The sequence below is a fragment of the Leopardus geoffroyi genome, chromosome C1, assembly GCF_018350155.1.
Source record: "Leopardus geoffroyi isolate Oge1 chromosome C1, O.geoffroyi_Oge1_pat1.0, whole genome shotgun sequence".
Lineage (NCBI taxonomy): Eukaryota > Metazoa > Chordata > Mammalia > Carnivora > Felidae > Leopardus > Leopardus geoffroyi.
Window position 1 is genome coordinate 210,382,425 of NC_059328.1, and position 18,925 is coordinate 210,401,349.

Sequence of the window (18,925 nt, forward strand, 5' to 3'; positions counted from 1 at the left end):
GATGTTACTGACAAGGATGGCTATGATTTCATAATGGGATGTTTGTATCTAGAAAAAACTGAAATGGAGCTCTCTTGCACAATATAAAATTCGAGCTGATTTCATATGGCGAATATGCTCCAATCTAACACATACAGAATTCCGTTCACGGGCAGGCTTCTGAAAATTTCATATGATTTATGTGCTTTAGCTCAGTGTTACAGCTTATGCACAGAAAGGGAACATGAGAGGAATCCAAGTATAAGCTCTAGTCGTGTTGCTCTATGATCCATCAGAAAGCAGTGCGGTTTATATTTATTCTTTGCACTGCAGTGCTAATTGAGGACACTGGAAAATATTCTGAACTGACAGCACATTATCGTCATATTGATTAAGGATCTCCAAAGATATTACTCCTGCCAATCTCAAGTATGCATGTCTGTTCGCCCTTCCAACTCTTCCTTGGCTGGTTTTGACCTGAAGTTGGAAACGTGTGGGCTACTGAGCTTAAACTGAGTAGCCTTTTCACCTTCACAGGAACTAGTATACTTTACAGAAAAAGTTAAATAAAGCATCTAAGAAAATCAATGGGAATTCGGGGACAGAAATGAATAGACAGTCCTCACATACAATAATCAAATCAGTCTTTGCCTCTTGTGTGAGGGAACATGATTTAGCTACCTTAGAGATGCTGCACGTAAAATCAACTCCTAATTTGCAAACTTACTCATTCTAATGATAAACATTAGTTTACCAAGCATAAGACTCTGTAGTGAGGCCTGAAATAAATATAATCTTTATATCGGAAACAGACTAACCCAGAAGAAACTGTAGGCAATTTCAGAATAATTACTTTCTGAAAGTGGACCATCACAATTAATACTTTTTTTTAATTTTTTTAACGTTTATTTATTTTTGAGACAGAGAGAGACAGAGCATGAACGGGGGAGGGGCAGAGAGAGAGGGAGACACAGAATCCGAAACAGGCTCCAGGCTCTGAGCCGTCAGCACAGAGCCCGACGCGGGGCTCAAAGTCACGGACCGTGAGATCATGACCTGAGCCGAAGTCGGACGCTTAACCGACCGAGCCACCCAGGCGCCCCACAATTAATACTTTTAAAAAGGCTGCATGTAGGCTTGGTGGGTGAGATCATTAGGCACTAGGAGCTTACCTGGAGGCCCAGGGGGCCCTTGTCTGCCTGGAAAGCCAGGTAAGCCCTTCTCCCCAGGAGATCCCGGAAGTCCAGGTGGCCCCTGCAGTCCCGGGAATCCAACTGGTCCTACAAAGAACATAAAAATAGGGGCCTGGAACAGAGCAATATCAAGACAATGCAGGTCTGATGGGCCGAACTCAGAGATTCACTTCAGCAAAATTCAGGGCCAATTCGGTCTTAGAATCCAGGCGAGTTTCTCACTTTTTTCTGTAAAGCTGAGAAGAGCTGCCTCCGTCTGAAGGAAACACAACAGTCTATCAAAAGGACTAAGGAAAATGGTTTCACGATCGAGACAAAACTAAAGGAGAAGGAAAAAGCCTGTAATCCTGAACTTTCTCGGCAGACAGTAGATGGGAAGCACAAACAAGGAAGGGCGCTTGGCCATCTGGGAAAACGTGTCCCCTGGCCTGAGCTCCCACCTCTCTTCCTCACAATCTCCCTTTCAGCCCCACCGGCCATCCAGCGCCTCGCATATGCGGTTCCTTCTCTTCCGTGCCCACCGAGGCCTCATTCTGTACAGTGCTCAGCAAGTCTCACTTCCTCGAGAAAGCCATCTCCAGAGCCCCAGCCCAAGTCCCTAGAATTGTGTTTCCTTTACTCAGAGCGCCTGCCTCCATTTATATGGATGACCCTTTAGTGTGAATGTTCATCTTCCCCCATGAAACTCTATGCTGAATAAGAATGGGGACTCTGTTTAAACTTGTTCACTGTTACGTTCCTGTAGGTACCTAATAAATGTTTGTGGGATAGATCAAATACAATAAAACCCTGGGTTGCGAATAACTTGTTCTGCGAGTGTTCCACAAGATGAGCAAACATCTCGAATAAATTTTAACTTGATAAACGAGCGATGTCTTGTAATACCAGTGGTAAGTGACGCCGAGCGTCACATGATCCCAGCTGAGCCAATGGTTCTTCTCTCTCTTGCTCACTGCGGGATTGTGGGTGATAGTCTCCCATGCTCAGATGCTCGATCTCAGGCCACAGAAATCAGTGATTTTTCAGAACTCTGGAAGGTGCCCACAACTGACAATAGTGTATTTTTTGTCACTTCAAAGCACCTCGGGACAGTCCTTTGCTTTTCCATACAAGAGTGAGCTTAGGGATGTTTTGCTTCATTCTAGGTCAGGCTGCCTGCAGAGAGAGACCCCTTCCTCTGCCGCTGTATTGCCAGTTACATTAAATACAGTATAGGATGAGTTTATTAATACTGTACTATAGTCAATATCTGTGTGAGTGTATACAGTGGACCCCATGCAGAAAAAGGTTCCGTTGAGCCAACAGCAGCGATTCTGTTGGTGATAGTGAAAGTCATCCTACACAATAACCCTCCTGTCTCCTGTACCCCTCACACCAGCCACAAAGGTTTTCAAAAGTAAGTGCAGGTTAATTTGTTTACTTTTCTTTTCACTTTGTATTTTCTTTATTATTTTTTGTTATATTACAGTACTGTGATCCCTTTTATATGAATATTTTGCATTATGGAACGAATCATCTGAGTTTCCATTGTTTCTTATGGGGAAATTCACTTTGATATACAAGTGCTTTGGATTACAAGCATGTTTCCAGAACGAATTATGCTCACAAATCAAGGTTTTACTGTATTTCCCAATAAGTCTGAAAATATAAACTGAAGAAACTCCCTCCTCTCTTCCACAGTTAAACACTCTTTGGGCCATGTGCCTGCTGGGATGGGAGTTAAGAAGCATGCTTGGGGGGGTGGGAGTGCCTGGGTGGCTCAGTCAATTGGGCGTCCGACTTCAGCCCAGGTCATGATCTCGTGATTTGTGAGTTCAAGCCCCACATATCGGGCTCTGTGCTGACAGCTCGGAGCCTGGAGCCTGCTTTGGATTCTGTGTCTCCCCCTCTCTCTGTAACCTCCCCTGCTCATGCTCTTTCTCTGTCTCTCAATAATAAATAAACGTTAAAAAAAAAATTTTAAGAAGCACACTTAGGGGTCTCATCAATATTTCTAACTCTTTGTATGTCCTTTGGTTACCTATACTGCATGCTATTTCCCCAATCCTGAAGAATATTTCCAGGTGGAGGTTCATTCTCCAGAGCAGCAAATGGGAAGGAGGAGGGTCTCATTTGGGAAAGGGACAAGGTTGTATAGCTAACCTCCTCCTCCCTTTTGGTGACTTGGCTTGTAGCATGTTTGTCCAATTCTGGGGTTCGATAACTGGAAGCCCACATACCTGCAGATATAAGCCACATTCTCCAAAATTGATTTTACTGCCAATAAAGTTGAAGATGGTTGTTGTATATTGTTGTGCAGGTTGTGCACTGCACCATTACAGGGATGCTATTTGCACTGTAGTCATGTCATTTTGATCCCCTTTCTTCCCTAAACTCTGGCTTTATTTTGCGCTTGGCTCAGACATTAGGCGGGGTGCCAATTATTGGGAAGACTTTGACAGTTACTTACCTACGACATTAAGGGAGCTCAAATGAGTAACCATTATTGGTCCCTTTCAACAAAAAAGTTCTATGAACTGAATAGTTCTCTGAAATCCTGGTGACCAAAAACTAATATCCTCAAATACTAGCAGTTAGGTAAAAATGAATTAAAACAAATATTTTAGCTTTAAATGGTGGGGGAATTCAGTAATGGAGACTCTTTCCGGACTATAAAAAAGCCAGGTCAGCAGTCTCAAACCAAACTGTCCAGTACAGAAGCCACTAACCACATGTAGCTACTGAGCCCTTGAAATGGACACATCCAAACTGGGCTGTGCTGTAAGTTTAAAACACACACCAGACTTCAAAGGTGAGGGGGAGTGTGTCATCTGGAGAGGAACTAGGTTCGTACATATGGCCCTGGTGGCCGCATGGATGATACCAATGATGATATGCTAAGGTAACATTTGAATATATTAGGTTAAAGAAAATATGAAAGTTCATTTCACTTGTTTCTTTTTACTTCCTTTTTTTAATTTTTTTTTTCAACGTTTATTTATTTTTGGGACAGAGAGAGACAGAGCATGAACGGGGGAGGGGCAGAGAGAGGGAGACACAGAATCCGAAACAGGCTCCAGGCTCTGAGCCATCAGCCCAGAGCCCGACGCGGGGCTCGAACTCACGGACCGCGAGATCGTGACCTGGCTGAAGTCGGACGCTTAACCGACTGCGCCACCCAGGCGCCCCTCTTTTTACTTCTTAAAATGTGGCTACTACATTTTTTAATTACATGTGTAACTTGCATTATATTTCTTTAAAAAAAAAATATATATATACACACATAAAAGTTTATTTACTTATTTTGAGAGAGGGAGAGAAAGAGAGGCAGAGAATTCCAAGAAGGTTCTACACTGTCAGTGCAGAGCCCAACGTGGGGCTTCAACTCACAAACGGCGAGCTCATGACCTGAGCCGAAATCCAGAGGTGGGCACTTAACTGACTGAGCCACCCAGGCGCCTGTCCCGTGTTTTATTTCTATTGCTCAGTTCTGGTCTAGGAGATTATCAAGGACGTTGTTAGGGGCTGAAGGTGAACTTGTGTTTCTTCTTCTTACTTACCCAAATGTCACCCAAACGTTAAGACTCTTTGGGAAAGTCAGGGCATTTTGGAAATGCAGTCGCTATTTCCATAGGAAATGAGAATTACCTCACCGTGGTGCAGAACCCCAGACCCTGAAGGGCAAGATCACAAAAGTCTTCACGCACTACTTCAGAAATAACTTGCATTCCTACCTTTCTGGCCATCTTTTCCATCACATCCCGGGAAGCCTTTGCGTCCTGGGGGGCCTGGGGGGCCTGGGGGGCCCGGGGGACCTGGCAGACCCCGGTCTCCTGGTTCCCCTTTCAGAAGGTCAACACTCCCAGGGGGGCCCGGGGGCCCGGGTGCTCCTGACCACAAGGAAGAAACAAAAAGCGTCTTTCAGACATATTTGTCAAAATACAAATATTTGTCAAAAGGCAAATATGAGTGCTGGCTGCCTGAGAGCTTCTTAAGGAAAGTAACTGAATGCAAGCAAAAGATGCGGGGGGGGGACCAGAAGAAGAAAAAAAAATGAACAGTATCAGAAGTGAAACAGCGAGTGTCCCCTGGAGGTGAAGCTGGGAGATGGTGTAAGTGGCCCGTCAGCAGCCGTTAGACAAATGAACCTACGGAAAGCCTTCCTTCCCTTCCTAGCCATTCCTTCTGGAAGCATGGTTTTATGGCTTTTCTTTGCATGCCATCCCACTGCTTTGATATGACAGGTAGAAGGACAGATGGATGGACAGAAGGACAGATGGGCGAACAGAGAGATGGATGACAGGCTTTTGAGAAAACCTGGCTGATGGAAAAGGAATATTCACTCAACTACATGCACGATTCTATCTGAAAACAGGTGTCGACGCACAGGAAGTGAGCCCAAATCCTATTCTCCTTAGCTACCTAGAATATTTTTGAGCGTTTTCATTTTTCTCAGGGTAAAATAGAATCACATAATATTTTATCCTGCCCCGACTAAAATCCCAAAGATTTAAAGGCAGTGGGTTGGGTCTCTCTGAAAGAGCTCCGTGAGCTATTCGGAACATGACTGTGTGCACTTTGCAAAACCCCACGGCACCACGCTGTCTCCCCACGCCCCAGCCGGCTCTGGTCAGCCCCTACTCTGAAATACTGCCTTGCTGGGCTTTGTCCCCGCCAAGGGCTGAGAGGAACAATGTGTTCTGTTAGCAGCACTTGAACAGACTGCTTCTGTGTGTGCCAGGCCTGGGCGTGGTCGTGCTGGCCCATGGCGGTGCACGTGGCAGGTGCTAGAAACCAACAGGCAGAGTGAGATCCACCCCCCACACCCCCGCCAGCCACTTCTGAGCCCTTGTGCTCAGCAGCCCCCTGGTGCTGGCGATGAGAAGGGTCTGCTGGGAGTCAGTGTCCCCAGACAGAGATGCTTGGTAGAGCTGGACAGAAGACTGAGCTCTGAGCTCTGGCTCTGGGGGTGGTCCTGGCAGCCGGGCACTGCCCACACTCCACCTGTCCCCTCCGCCAGACCGTCGGGGCTGCTGAGGGCCTGCGACACTGCCATTCTCTGGTCCTATAATCCTCCGGAGCTGGCAGCATCTAAGGAAAGGAGTGCCAACATCCCCTGCCAGGATTTTATCATACCTCTTGGACCATCGGGGCCGGGAGGTCCCTGATCGCCGGGGGGACCTGGGTCAGGAATGTCACCTTCAGGAGCTCTTCCTGTGGCACCTGCGGGACCAGGTGATCCAGGTCTCCCTGAGGAGGGACGTGTTCGGAGATCAGCCTTATCACATTTGGAAGGTTTCGACTGAGTTATTGACAGAGGAAAAAGCATGCTGCTTCTTACCTGGGGGCCCGGGGGGACCTTTTTCTCCAGGAAGGCCTGGGGGAGAAATTCCTGGGCTCCCGGGGTCTCCTGTCTCCCCTTTCGGCCCAGGTATGCCCATTGGGCCAGGTGGGCCCACTTCATGCGAACCTTAACAAGGGAAACAGCATTAGTTCTCCCTGTTTGTTCCTCTTGTGGCTCCTGGAAAAGAACTGCTTCCAAAGGGGGTGACAGGGACACAGCGGGTTGCGCTGAGAACCACCGCCTGCCCAGTGGTGACCTGAAAGGCTGCGGACTCCCCCTGGGTCGCCATGTACCCTCTTGCGCCCTATCACACGGTCAGGCACAGGTTGGGTTTATTTTATGGTTATTTCCCAGACTAAAAAGAACAACAACAATACAACAGCTTATCAACGCTCCAATGAGATCCAGCAATAAGTCACTATGAACAAACTGGTTTGAAACTTAAGGTGGAAATTCACATATAAATGCAAGCATCATGGAACTTCCCACAGAAAAGGGGGAAGGAACATCACTGGTTTCTTGGGGGAGGCACACATATAATCAGACTATTTGGAAGAGCCCCTAAAATGAATCCTACGTGACCTACATTAATTCTTGACCTTCTGAACTGTACAAAGATTCTGTCTCTCTTCAGCAACGGGGCCCGACCTAGGAGCACAACAACCCAACTCTCCACCGGAGACCCTCAGACCTCCGTGTCTGATTCCAGCTGCCTTGTCTGATTACGAGCTTAGTTTCCTGAGACACTAAAGCAGCAAACGGGCCCTATATTCAAACGCCAGAACAAATCTCAAATGCAGCTGTTAATGATGAGCCTATTCGTGATAACAAAAATACCAGCAATTTGCTCAGGTAATTTGTTTTAGCAGCAGCCTGTGGAGGGGTGCTAAAACTAGTAATTAGGCCCACGGGGTCGTACTTGGCATCGCAACACTTAAAACAAGACCACAACAAGACCTCCCAACCATTTCTTTGTTATTTGTCACATTTTGAAATCTGGCCCCACCTAAAGCAATTACTCAGAGTATTTTTAGCAGGGAGAAAGCCCCAAGTAACATCAACAGAAGTCACTGTTAACCAGCCACTCCTTCTTAAATTGGGTTTTCTCAAAGGTCCTTCTTACGTAAGTCCATCTTCAGTATGAGAAATAGTTCAATAGTGTGCCTCTAAACTAAGCCAGTTTCTTAGTTTCTCGCCCCAAGTTGTGTGCGGCAAAGGCACGCCAGCGGTATCTCACGGTCTCCTGACTGCAGTTTAATCGCTCACAAAGGGTTTTCTCTTACCTGAAGCGCCTTTGGCTCCTTTCTGACCCTTTAAACCATGTAAGCCGTTCAGACCAGGCGACCCGGGGGGACCTGAAACACATCACGGGCCTGTGATCCACTGGGGAAGACCGGATGTTGAAGTCCACCGGTCACCCAGCACAGGCACCACCCGGGGGAGATGATTCACTGACGGCAGCCCGACAGCTTCTCCAGGAGGGAGCCATGAGATCTCACCGTCTAGATGTCATTATCAAGGCTAAGTCCGTGCCAGTGGTTATTACTTAACACATTCATCTGATGGATACTTTCTGCAAGGCAGCTTAACGCATTTCTTTGGTTTTAACACACCGCTCTTGGTCTCTGACCATATCATGGATGTCTCTCTCTATCCAGATATAGTCTAGAATTAGTCACTGTTAGTGCAGCAAGGGACCTTAGATTCTATGACAATGAACTCATCCTAGAAAAGAGAAAAGAGACTGGAATGGAGCAAACCGAGAGCTCCTTCCTCCCAGGCTCAGGATCTGTCCACTCCATCACAGTGTGTGGATACTAATTTCTTTGGGATGTAGTCAGGTAAAGATAGTAAGACAGTAAGGACAGGTGGGGCCTGTGGCATACTGGGAAATACACGACACATTTAATTTTTCTTTAAGCACCGTACTACTCAGAAAGAAGAGGCCTACAGGTCAAGTTTGTTGATGCTATTTCTTTGCAACTACTTCTTTCAAAAAGAACCGCTCTGATGCCTCTTGACTGAAACTAAATTTATTTCATAACGATCAATGAAAACTCCAGTCTCCGTAATTAGGTATGATCTCATCGATGTCTGCATCTCTAGAACCTTCTGCCAGGCATCAGTATAGTCCTCTAAGGAGACATCTACCAACCTGACTTTACTTAAGTTGTCGTTGAACACTGAACACCTATAAATCTAAAGACTTACAAATATATCACTATTTAAAATATGTATTTACAAATATACAACTATTTAAAATACATGTAATACATTTATATAATATATAGTATATTTGTACTTATACAGTACAAGTATACAGATCTATAGGGACGGAGTAGAGAAAGAAAACAAGGGACGGACAGAGGGAAGGAGGGAGAGAGGAAGGGGCAAAAGGCAGACAACTGATACGTACAGAATGTTTCCCCGGGAGCTGAGCCCTCCACCACATGATTCATACATGTCTTGTCTTACTGACTGATTTGGACTCCTCAGCCCCTGTCCAAACCTTGTGACCTTCCAAATTCATTGGTGGATCTTCATCCAAGGCTAAGAGCCAGCCAGCCATTCCTTGTTTAGGGCCACATCCCTCTCATTTACAACAGTAACACCCTAGCACACAGAAGGTGCCCCTCGCCTACCCCACGACACCTACACAGAGCTCTCTTGATGCCCATGCCCCGGTGCCTGCCCCACGCTGTGCAACAAGCGTGTCTTTGGGTGAGTGGGTTACTTTGGGTAAACTAAGTACAAGATCAGGTCTTCTTAGTCTTCCCAAGCCCCCACTTGGCGCGTCTCCTGACACGCAGTTGGTGTTCAGCAGGTGTTTGTTGAATGAGTGAGTGGATGCATGAATGAATGAGTGAATGAGAAAAAGTGCAATAGGGAGGGCCAGCGAATCGGTGGAAAGAAAGCTGCAGGAAGGTAGGAGTCCAACTTCTCTTTGCATGTTACACGTTCTTTGATAGATTTATGGGAGGAATAAGAGTTGGTGAAGTTACAGGCATCCATTTGTGTATAAATAATTTATGTGCTAATTATTATCTCTTCATTAATATGCAAGTCCTCTGTGGGCTTCTTATTTAAAGATGGAACACTTAGCTGGTTCCATTCGATTTATTATCTGTACTTGAAATGGACACTTAGTCTATTTTTAAACTCTAAACTTCAGATCAGTGCAAATGAGCCGTATTCTCTCACACCAAAAGAAAAGGGGGGGGGGGTGACGCACCCTTATTTTTCCTAAAGCTCTTATTTCCTAACCACTTTTAACAGCTCTGGCTGAGTTTATTTTTCAATCCTTTTTCCTATTAATGAGCCAACGTTTCAAGTTTGCACCAAAAGAACACACAGACCTTCATCTGCCAGATCTGGATATTTATTGCCATCTATCTGAAATGATAATAGATTTTTTGAGAACACTTTGCTATTTCAATGTGTTTTGATCTCCAGCTTAAGCCACCAAGATTGATGGCTTGGGGGACTTCGCTGGGGTGGAATGTCTCAGCTTCTGCCAACTCTGCATTGTCCCATCAACGCGTCCAGATCCCGGGCTGTCACAGGCCCAGCCCCTCACCATTGTTGAACTGGCCGACCCTTATCTGACCCAATGTTATCTTTCTAAATTGAATGCAGCTACATCTGGGTAGGATTTTAAGGACAATTTTTCCTTTTTACTGAAAGCTTTTTATCAATCCCATCTCTAAATCAGAAAGTTGTTCATGCATAAAATATATACAGCGCAGATGAGAGGCAATTAGGCTAACAAAGCACATTCCTTGGTAATGAGGATTTTTTTTATTCACCTCTCTGGCCATCCTCTGGCTTACCAACCATCATTTAAGGCTGCATCTCACTGCACTCACGGGCCAGGGCACTCTACCCCCACTCAGAGAATCGAACCTTCTGCTCCAGCCCTCATGGGAATCACAGCCTCCATCCGGGTTAGCCAGCCCACTCTGAGACTGGTTTTCCTCTGGGGGTTTCTTTTGTTCTAAAGCCTGAAAATGCTACTCTATCCCCAGTGGCCTTTATACAGGTTTATACTTTTAATGGGATTACTGCCTCATCCCTGTTTGTGAGGGATTTTCCCGAGGCACCCCTCGGTCCCAGGCAAACCGGGACAGCTGGTCACCCAAAGGTGAAAGCCGATGGGAAAGAGACCTATGTAACTACAGGTTAATGGCCGAATGAAGTTGAAAGCTTATCAAAACAGATTCTGAATTTATTTGTAATCCAGAAAATACGGGAGTGCTTACTAAGGACAAGCACCGGAGCATAAAGACACGGTCTCCTAACCCCTGGAGCTTCAGTCCCCAAATGTACTTAGTGACAGCTGCTGAGAAGACAACGCAGAGCAAGAGAGAAACAATCCCTGACCCGATAGAACAAATAGGCAATTACATCGAGAGTGATAAGTGCTGTGGGGGCAGGGCCGGAAGGGACGGCTCCCTTCGGTGTAGAAGCAGGAGAACATTTCCATGATTTTCTCGGCTGTGAGAGGCATGGCATTTCTTTCTGGGTACAAGACATTTCGAGGTGCCTTTTCTCTGACGTGACAGCGTGCTTGCCACCAGCCAAAATAACCCACGGCACCTCTTTACACTTGTCATGGTGCAAACAGCTGTCTTTAGGTTTTCGTTATCGTGATCTCAGAACGCCCAACAAGGAGCTGAGTGTCTTCCTTTCAGAAGAGGGCAAATGGTATCCAGCCATTTTTAGCAGATGTTTAAGTTCAAGTTTAAATCTGACTGAACTCAAGCAGGACTGGGAATCCATGTGGCCAGTTCCAGCAGGGCAAACAACTTTGAGTTCAACAGCTGGTTTGTTCAAACAAGATAATCAGTCCCCTTGACTTATTTAGAACATACTTCAAATATTTAGTTTCTCAGATCAAAGTGTTTCTGCTGGAGCGCGGTTCATTTTTATATCAGCAGGATAAACGGCAACAATGGATTTATGTTGTGGCCGTTTTAATTTTTAGGAATGTAGCGCACGGTTTTGTTTTGTTGTTTTAAAGCCCGGTCGTTTGTTGGGCTGTTTGCAGCGAAACAGTGTCACTGCATGGTCAGGAAGCACCATTGCAACATCCGTCTGTATCGTTCCGATGGGTACTCGGGCTGACATGTTCATTTTCTCCCCTTCTCCCAACAAACTCATTATTTCATACCACGGAACTATGGGGAGGGGAGACTGAATTTTCGAGTAATTCTGTTCCTCAGTCAACGTCATTAGCTACTGGTATTTTAATAACCTACCATAGTGAAATGATGTGATAAACACAAACTAAATCGAGAGACAGACAAACCCACAATAGTGACATGATACTGGTCACTTCAGTCAAACTGAGTGTATATTGTTTTCAAACCAAGAGGTTTGAAAATCCTTGCTATTGTTATTAAACTGAGAAGGGAAATGCAGTAGGAGTGGTTAATAATGGAAATAAATGAAAAAAAAATTTTTTTTAACCGATTTCATCTTCCAACACTCAAAACAGTGTCCAAGAACACCCCACCAGGGTAACAGGGATTTCCAGTGGCAGCAAATGGCCACAATCACTAGATAAACTTTTAACATAAAAAATGATCACTTGGCGGGGGTGCCTGGGTGGCTCAGTCAGTTAAGCATCCAACTCTTGACTTTGGCTCAGGCCATGAGCTCACAGTTTGTGAGCTCAAGCCCTGCGTTGGGCTCTGCATTGACAGTGTGGAGCGTGCTCGGGATCCTCTCTCTCCTTCTCTCTCTGCCCCTCCCACGCACGCTCTTTCTCCCTTTCTCAAAATAAAGAGAAACTTTGAAAGAAGTGATCATTTTGCCCGAGACCCTAAATTTATCACAAATCACCACACTTCACATTCAGTGCCAGTGAAGAGGGAGAACGATGCAAAGACATCTTGTTCGGTGATGGGAAGCAGAAGCCAAATATTTGGCCACATGGAAATACCTAAGTGTACCAACTCTCCAAAATAAAGGGTTCCCTTCTCTGCAGAGTTGTTCCAAGTAACACATACCACACTAGTACTTGCTGGAAAACAGGAATTATCTGAAAACTACTTGATGAGGGAAGAGATGAAAGTGTGGAAAGTTTTCATTTGGATTTTCAAAACAACGAGGCAACTAAGAACCCAAAGGAGGGGTTTCCAACTCTTCTGAGAGGAAGTAATTTTCATTTGACCGGAGTTTAGTACACGGATGAGTCACCTAGCAGAAGGAAACTGAGAGGAAAGGGGAGGGGAGCTTGAGTACAGGAATCCACCAACCAGGGCTTGAGCCTTCATCAGCTTATTCAAGTGAAGACGCTCATCTGCATCACTACTAGTTCAGTTGTTCATTCTCGATTTGTCCATGCCTCTATTTCTTAATTTACTCACAAATTTAAAAAATATAGGGGCGCCGGGGTGGCTCCGTCGGTTAAGCGTCCGACTTCGGCTCAGGTCATGATCTCGCAGTCTGTGAGTTTGAGCCCCGCGTCGCGCTCTGTGCTGACAGCTCGGAGCCTGGAGCCTGCCTGGGATTCTGTGTCTCCCTCTCTCTCTGCCCCTCCCCCGCTCGCACTCTGTCTCCCTCTCAAAAATAAACATTAAAAAATTTAAAAAAATATTTACAGTAGCCCTCCAAAAGACTTACTGGGTATCCACTGGATGCCAAGGATATAAAATCACCTTCTACTTGGTAAGAAAGACTTCTCAACAATATACAATATAGGTGCTGTGCTAGAAGTATACACAAAGTGGCCGTGAAAAGCTTTTTTTCTCTAAAATGGAAGAAATGGATGAGAGAAGAATAAGTAGTACCATGGAGGGATGGAGGGGCATGAAGATTTGTTAATAACAAATAAATATGGCAGGTCATATGATATATGATATTCTGTAACCACACTTATAGCTGGTGCACTATCACCCATAAAGACCAAAAATGCAACCAGGAAAAAATGTTTCTTTATCTAACAAAGTTCACGAATGCGAGTAACTTTCTCCATGGCATTTTATTCTCTTCCTTCCACTTAACACAATTGGTAAATATATATTTATTTACATATATGTTTTTAATAGGTCTCCCTTGCTACATCCACTGTGAGCTCCATGAAGTCAGTAACCATGTCTATTTTCCTCAAAATTGTGTGCCTAGCGTCTGATGCACAATCTAGAACGTAACAGAAGCCTCACTATCTAAGGGAAGAACAAATGAAGAGGCCTGAACTCTACAGGAAACACTGGGGGGAATGCCCTAAAAAAATGGCAGCACCACCATTTTGGTAGAAGGCAGGTCAAGAGACTAGATGCACGGCCTGAAGCTGTGAGGGAGGGAGAAGAAGGTGCTAACGGGAATCTGTGGGAAAGGGGAGGGAGCCATGAGCAAGATCAGTGTCACTCAGGGCAAGAAAAGCACCGCAATTTGCCCTCATGGGGGGGGGGGCGGGGCTTCCTTTTTACCTTTTATTCCCGGAAGACCTGGTGTCCCCGGGTCCCCCATCATGCCTCTTGGCCCAGGATCCCCCATGTCTCCTGGATGTCCCTTCAGCCCAGGTACTCCTGGATCACCTGAGGATAAGAAGAAGGTTCTGCAGATACCCAGTTGATATATGAGTTACCTTAATGGGGAAGATCATCTGTATTCTTAATACATGAGTAACTGGGAACGCTGTCTTATCTTTTTTTTTTTTTTTTTTTTTTTTTTTTTTGTCCTAGACCTCCTAACTCTATAGAGAAAAAAATATACTTAGCCTCAGATGGAGCAAATACACTTTGGAGTGATTAAAGTTGCCAACTGCAATTTCAAACTTTCATTATATTCTGAATGCGTGACATTTGCCTTAAGTCTAAAGGAGAAAAGAAAACCAGCATCTGAATGGCAGGTAGATTAAGGAAGGATGGAAAGGGGCTTTTATCTGTCAGCCCATCACTTTGTACCTGGATCCTTGCCAGGCTCTTAACAGGTGTTGTCTTCGTTTACTTCCAGACCAACCCAATGAGACTGGACTAGCTCAAACTTACAAGACAGGAATGGGTAAGTTTCAGTCATCTGTCCAAAGTCACAGGTCTGGGAAATGGCAGAGTCACATCTGAAACTAGGTCTAAGTGAAAGCTGGCCTCTTCCGTTACACCAGAAGATAGATGAGTGCCCGGAAGTTTCCAGGCTCCTTTCAAGATACCTGGACAGCCTGGTGGTCCGGCGGAGCCAGGTAGTCCTGGCCTTCCAGGTGGTCCTCTGGGCCCTTGAACACCCGGCAAGCCCCGCTCTCCAGGTGCTCCAAGATGTCCTACAGAAAGAAAGATCAAACACCTGAATAATTGGACACTGGTCTTTGAGGTGGTGAATCTATAATTATCTCCAACTACAGCCCCTGCCATCCTTTTCTATTATTACTTGTTTATATTTATAATTCCTCTATTGAAAAGATAACATTAAGGAAAAATGAAAACAAAACACTTCGAATCCTCCCACCTTAATACAATTTTTCATATGTGTAACAATGTGCAAATAAGGCCCACGATGTTATATTTTGATGTTTTAAATTAGCATCGTATTATAAGCAATGGCCAAGTTTGCCATTATTTTTCTAATTACTGTTTTTAAATGACTAGCTGATAGCTTAGGGAGTTAACCTTAATTAATCTAATTTTCTCTTACTATTGGCCACTCAAGGTATTTCTCTTTGCTGTTATGCATAATGATCTTTATACATTTTTAATCGATTTTTGTCATATCAAATCATTTCCTTAGGAAAAATTCCTAGAAGTAGAACATTTCTAGGTAACATTATATGATATTTTGGGGTTTTAAAAATGCATTAAAATGCTGAACTATTTCAGTAAATGACAGACATCAAGGAATTCCATTCCTAAATACTTCAAGAGGCATGCCTGAAAAAAAACAACACCATTGTCCTACATGGCCAAAATAACATCATCACAGCCAAGAAACTTCAGAACAACCGTTAACATCATCTAGTACTCCTTCCATACTTGAATTGCCCCAAGTGTGCCCTTAATTGTCCTTTACAGCTCGTGTGTCATCACTGGGTCCCATTCCAGAACCACACGTTGCTTCTGGTGGCTCCTTCCCTTAAGTTAAAGAAAAAAATCTACTAGAGTCTCTTTCTCAGGACAGAGACTTGCTAAAGAGAACATTTCGCGTTGCCTTTTTGGTCTTTTAGAAGAGACCATTCTGTTCTTGACAGAGGCTGTTAAATGGTTTATTTAACAGTTCAGGGCCGCATCTCTCACACCACCCCATGTAACCCCCCGAGATCTCGTGTGCTCCCTGAGGACCTGATGGTTTGTTGGCTCCTTTTCCTGCTAATTCAGTCAAAGGAAATAATATCTCACATTTACTTTAATTATATTTATTTGATTACTAGGGAAGATGACTATTTCCGCACATGTTTACGTATACTGTATCACTTTAATACAATTTAGACGTCTAGGATAAGCCGATAGTCTGTGCTGAAATCAGCCAGTTGAATCAGCAAATAGGTGTAGAGTTCTGTGTTTACAAACCCATGGTGGGGCATAGTCCTTATTTACTACAACACACATGAAACAAGCCTGTGTTAATCTATACCTGTTCCCTGATCAAATTTAAGATCTATGGGCCTCACTGTGTGTTATTTTGTTTACCCTGAAAACATTCTTGCAGGAAAGGGAAGGTGGTATTATTCTCCTCTCCAAATGAAAAAAATTAAGGTTGCCTCTCCAGTCACACCTGTATTAAGAACAGGACTTCTGAGTTAATTTATGCTGTGTTTTCTCTCTGAATGGAAAGGGGGAGGTGAAACTGAACCCAGTACGCTCACGTAAAATCCCCTGAGACAGATGTGAGCTCTATGCCTTCTCACTGGACTCGATCAAATTCAACCCATGCAGCTTTTTTCCAGTCAATGGGAATTGTGTATTTAGGTAAACTCTGTGCCAGTGAATAAACATATGATGTAATTTAGAAATTTTAGGCTAAAGTTACGGTATATGAGAAAAAGAACAATTTAAATGGTGAACACCACGGGACACCAGGGAAATTACACGAAGGCAAATTTTCTTTAAAAGGTCAGCCTGGGGTGCCTGGGCAGCTCAGTCGGTTAAGTGTCCGGCTCTTGACGGCTCAGGTCACAATCTCACGGTTTGCTGAGTTTGAGCCCCACATCGGGCTCTGCACCGGCAGCATGGAGCCTGCTCGGGATTCTCTTTCTCCCTCTCTCTGCACCTCCCTTGCTCATGCTCTCATTCTCTCTCTCTCTCTCAAAAGAAATGAATTTAAAAAAAATTTTTAAAAAGCTAGCCTCAGTGTAAAATAACTCAGATTGATAAATTTTACCTTAAAATATTAGGTAATATTAAAAGCCTCCAGTTGGAGACTAGTTTCAGCTTATAAAATCTTACTATCTTCATGGTTTACATGAAAATACCAGTAAATGTGGAATTTTCAGTTAACAAACTGCTTTCAAGGAATCTTATTTGATCCTCAAAACAATCCTATAATTATGCCAGTTTATAAGTAAGAAACTGAGCTCACAAATGATGAGCAACTTATTCAAGATCCCATGGACAGTAATGATGGAGGCTGACTTTGAACCACTGGCTTTCCTTCTTAAGGCTTCTACCTCTGGTATTTATTAGGAACCTCCATGATGTTAAGCTCCCCTCAAATGTACATTTAAGCTGTACATTTTGGTTAAACTATTATGTCATCTAAATCTATTTGACCAGGTCAGAGGTAAAGGACGGATATGAAAGACAGTGGAAAGTTCTTGCCATTATAATAGCTTGTTTTTCTGTTAGAACTCCATTTTAGCAATCTTGTGGTATAAAAACAAAACAAAACGAAATTCTGATAATACTTCTGCTCAGATATTCCTTCTGGTGTAGGTAATGAAACTATTGTCAAAGAGAATTTTAAGATAAAACACAAAACTAGTAATATGAGATATTTTAATTTACAAGGGACCCATCTAAAAACAAACCTATTTCTAACCTGCCCATTACTGGCTGAATGGGATTCTGCACACTTCTTTAACCAATCGTTTGTGGATGACATTTGCTCCTTCCATGCAATGCATACTCCTGTGCATGCATCTTTGTACACTTGTCTGATAATCGAATTCAGATAAATTCCTACAAGTAAAATCACTAAGTTAAAAGGCATGTATATTTCATCAACGGTGGGTCAGATAGATACTAAAGCAAGCCTAAGCCTCGAGTGAAGGGCAAGAACTCACAGGTACATCCCAATCCATTCTGAGGGACTACATGTCAATTGTCAAAATACTATTTTGAATAATTTAGTTTCATTGTTGGTGATGAAGTTTAATTTTTTTTTTTTTTTGGTTTGGTTTTTAGCAAATGACATATTTGGTAAACGAGATATTTGATGAGATCTCAACAATGGCACTCCCCGCTGGCATTCACATATGATTTTCTGAGTAAGAAAGAAAGGGCTGGAATGACAACCTGAAGCTGTGGTCAGTGGGAGTGGTTATTGCTAATGTATCATTTATAATTCTAGAGATTGGGACATGGCCTGGCTTTTAATTGCTTGCAATAATCACTTTTGACCAAAATGCCAAAATCTGGGCATGCCAAGGGGAGTGGATTGTTATGTCAACCTCATAGGTCATGGGGGCCATGGTGGAAAAAGACTGAGAACCCCTGGTGTATAATCTGATGTCCTTCTAGGCCAACGATGCAGTGGCAGTGTTGAGACATAATACTTCTGAGATGTATCTTAACGGGCAAAGGGGGAAGAAAATACTGATATAATCATTGCTGGGTAGGAGTATAAAGTAATTGCTCAATTTCTCAAACCAAATTTATTTTTTTTGTTTTAATAAGAAAAAATATGTAGCTATACCTGGACATCCAGGGCTACCTGGTTCTCCCTCGGGACCAGGTGGGCCAAACTGACTAGCAGGGTCCCCTTTGTTTCCTGTAAGTGATAAAATGCACATAATATTACTTATGAGAATTTAATTTTGTTTCATACAAGTGACTTAATAATGGTCATATTTATCTTTAGAGTTTATCTTCAAATGTTCCAGAGGAATTTTTGGAAAAATAGGGGGTTTTCCTATATAAGAACAATTGGAAACACAGTTGCAAGATGTGATTTACACACACACACACACACACACACACACACACACACACACACATTTTTATAGTTCATAACAATCATAAGAAACTATAGATATTAATGTTTGAATTTTTAAATTCCCTAAAATAGTTTCAAATTTAGGTATCTAAGAAATTACTTGGCATTGAGTGACTGTATTTTTATATTGTGCTTTAGAAACAAAAAGCAGAAACTGCCCTTGTTTTTACTGATGCGATCATATGTCAAGCTCATAAGGAAGCTCAACTCGATGTCCTTGTAAAAACAAAATTACAGGGGTGCCTGGGAGGCTCAGCTGGTTAAGCACCTGACTCTTGGTTTCGGC

The 18,925-nt window shown here is 43.7% G+C and overlaps 1 protein-coding gene across 9 annotated transcripts in view; it reads right to left on the bottom strand.

Moving 5' to 3' along the window:
- Positions 1-18,925, bottom strand: part of COL4A4 (collagen type IV alpha 4 chain) — a 131,927-nt gene that overhangs the window by 18,720 nt on the left and 94,282 nt on the right. For all 9 annotated transcript variants that reach the window (XM_045481511.1, XM_045481516.1, XM_045481515.1 and 6 more), the window contains 8 exons: positions 18,340-18,414; positions 14,648-14,755; positions 13,929-14,036; positions 7,779-7,850; positions 6,493-6,621; positions 6,288-6,401; positions 4,886-5,041; positions 1,152-1,259 (listed from right to left, as the gene is read on the bottom strand). In XM_045481511.1, the coding sequence (XP_045337467.1) occupies positions 1,152-1,259; positions 4,886-5,041; positions 6,288-6,401; positions 6,493-6,621; positions 7,779-7,850; positions 13,929-14,036; positions 14,648-14,755; positions 18,340-18,414 (870 nt within the window). The remainder of the gene's footprint in view (positions 1-1,151; positions 1,260-4,885; positions 5,042-6,287; positions 6,402-6,492; positions 6,622-7,778; positions 7,851-13,928; positions 14,037-14,647; positions 14,756-18,339; positions 18,415-18,925) is intronic.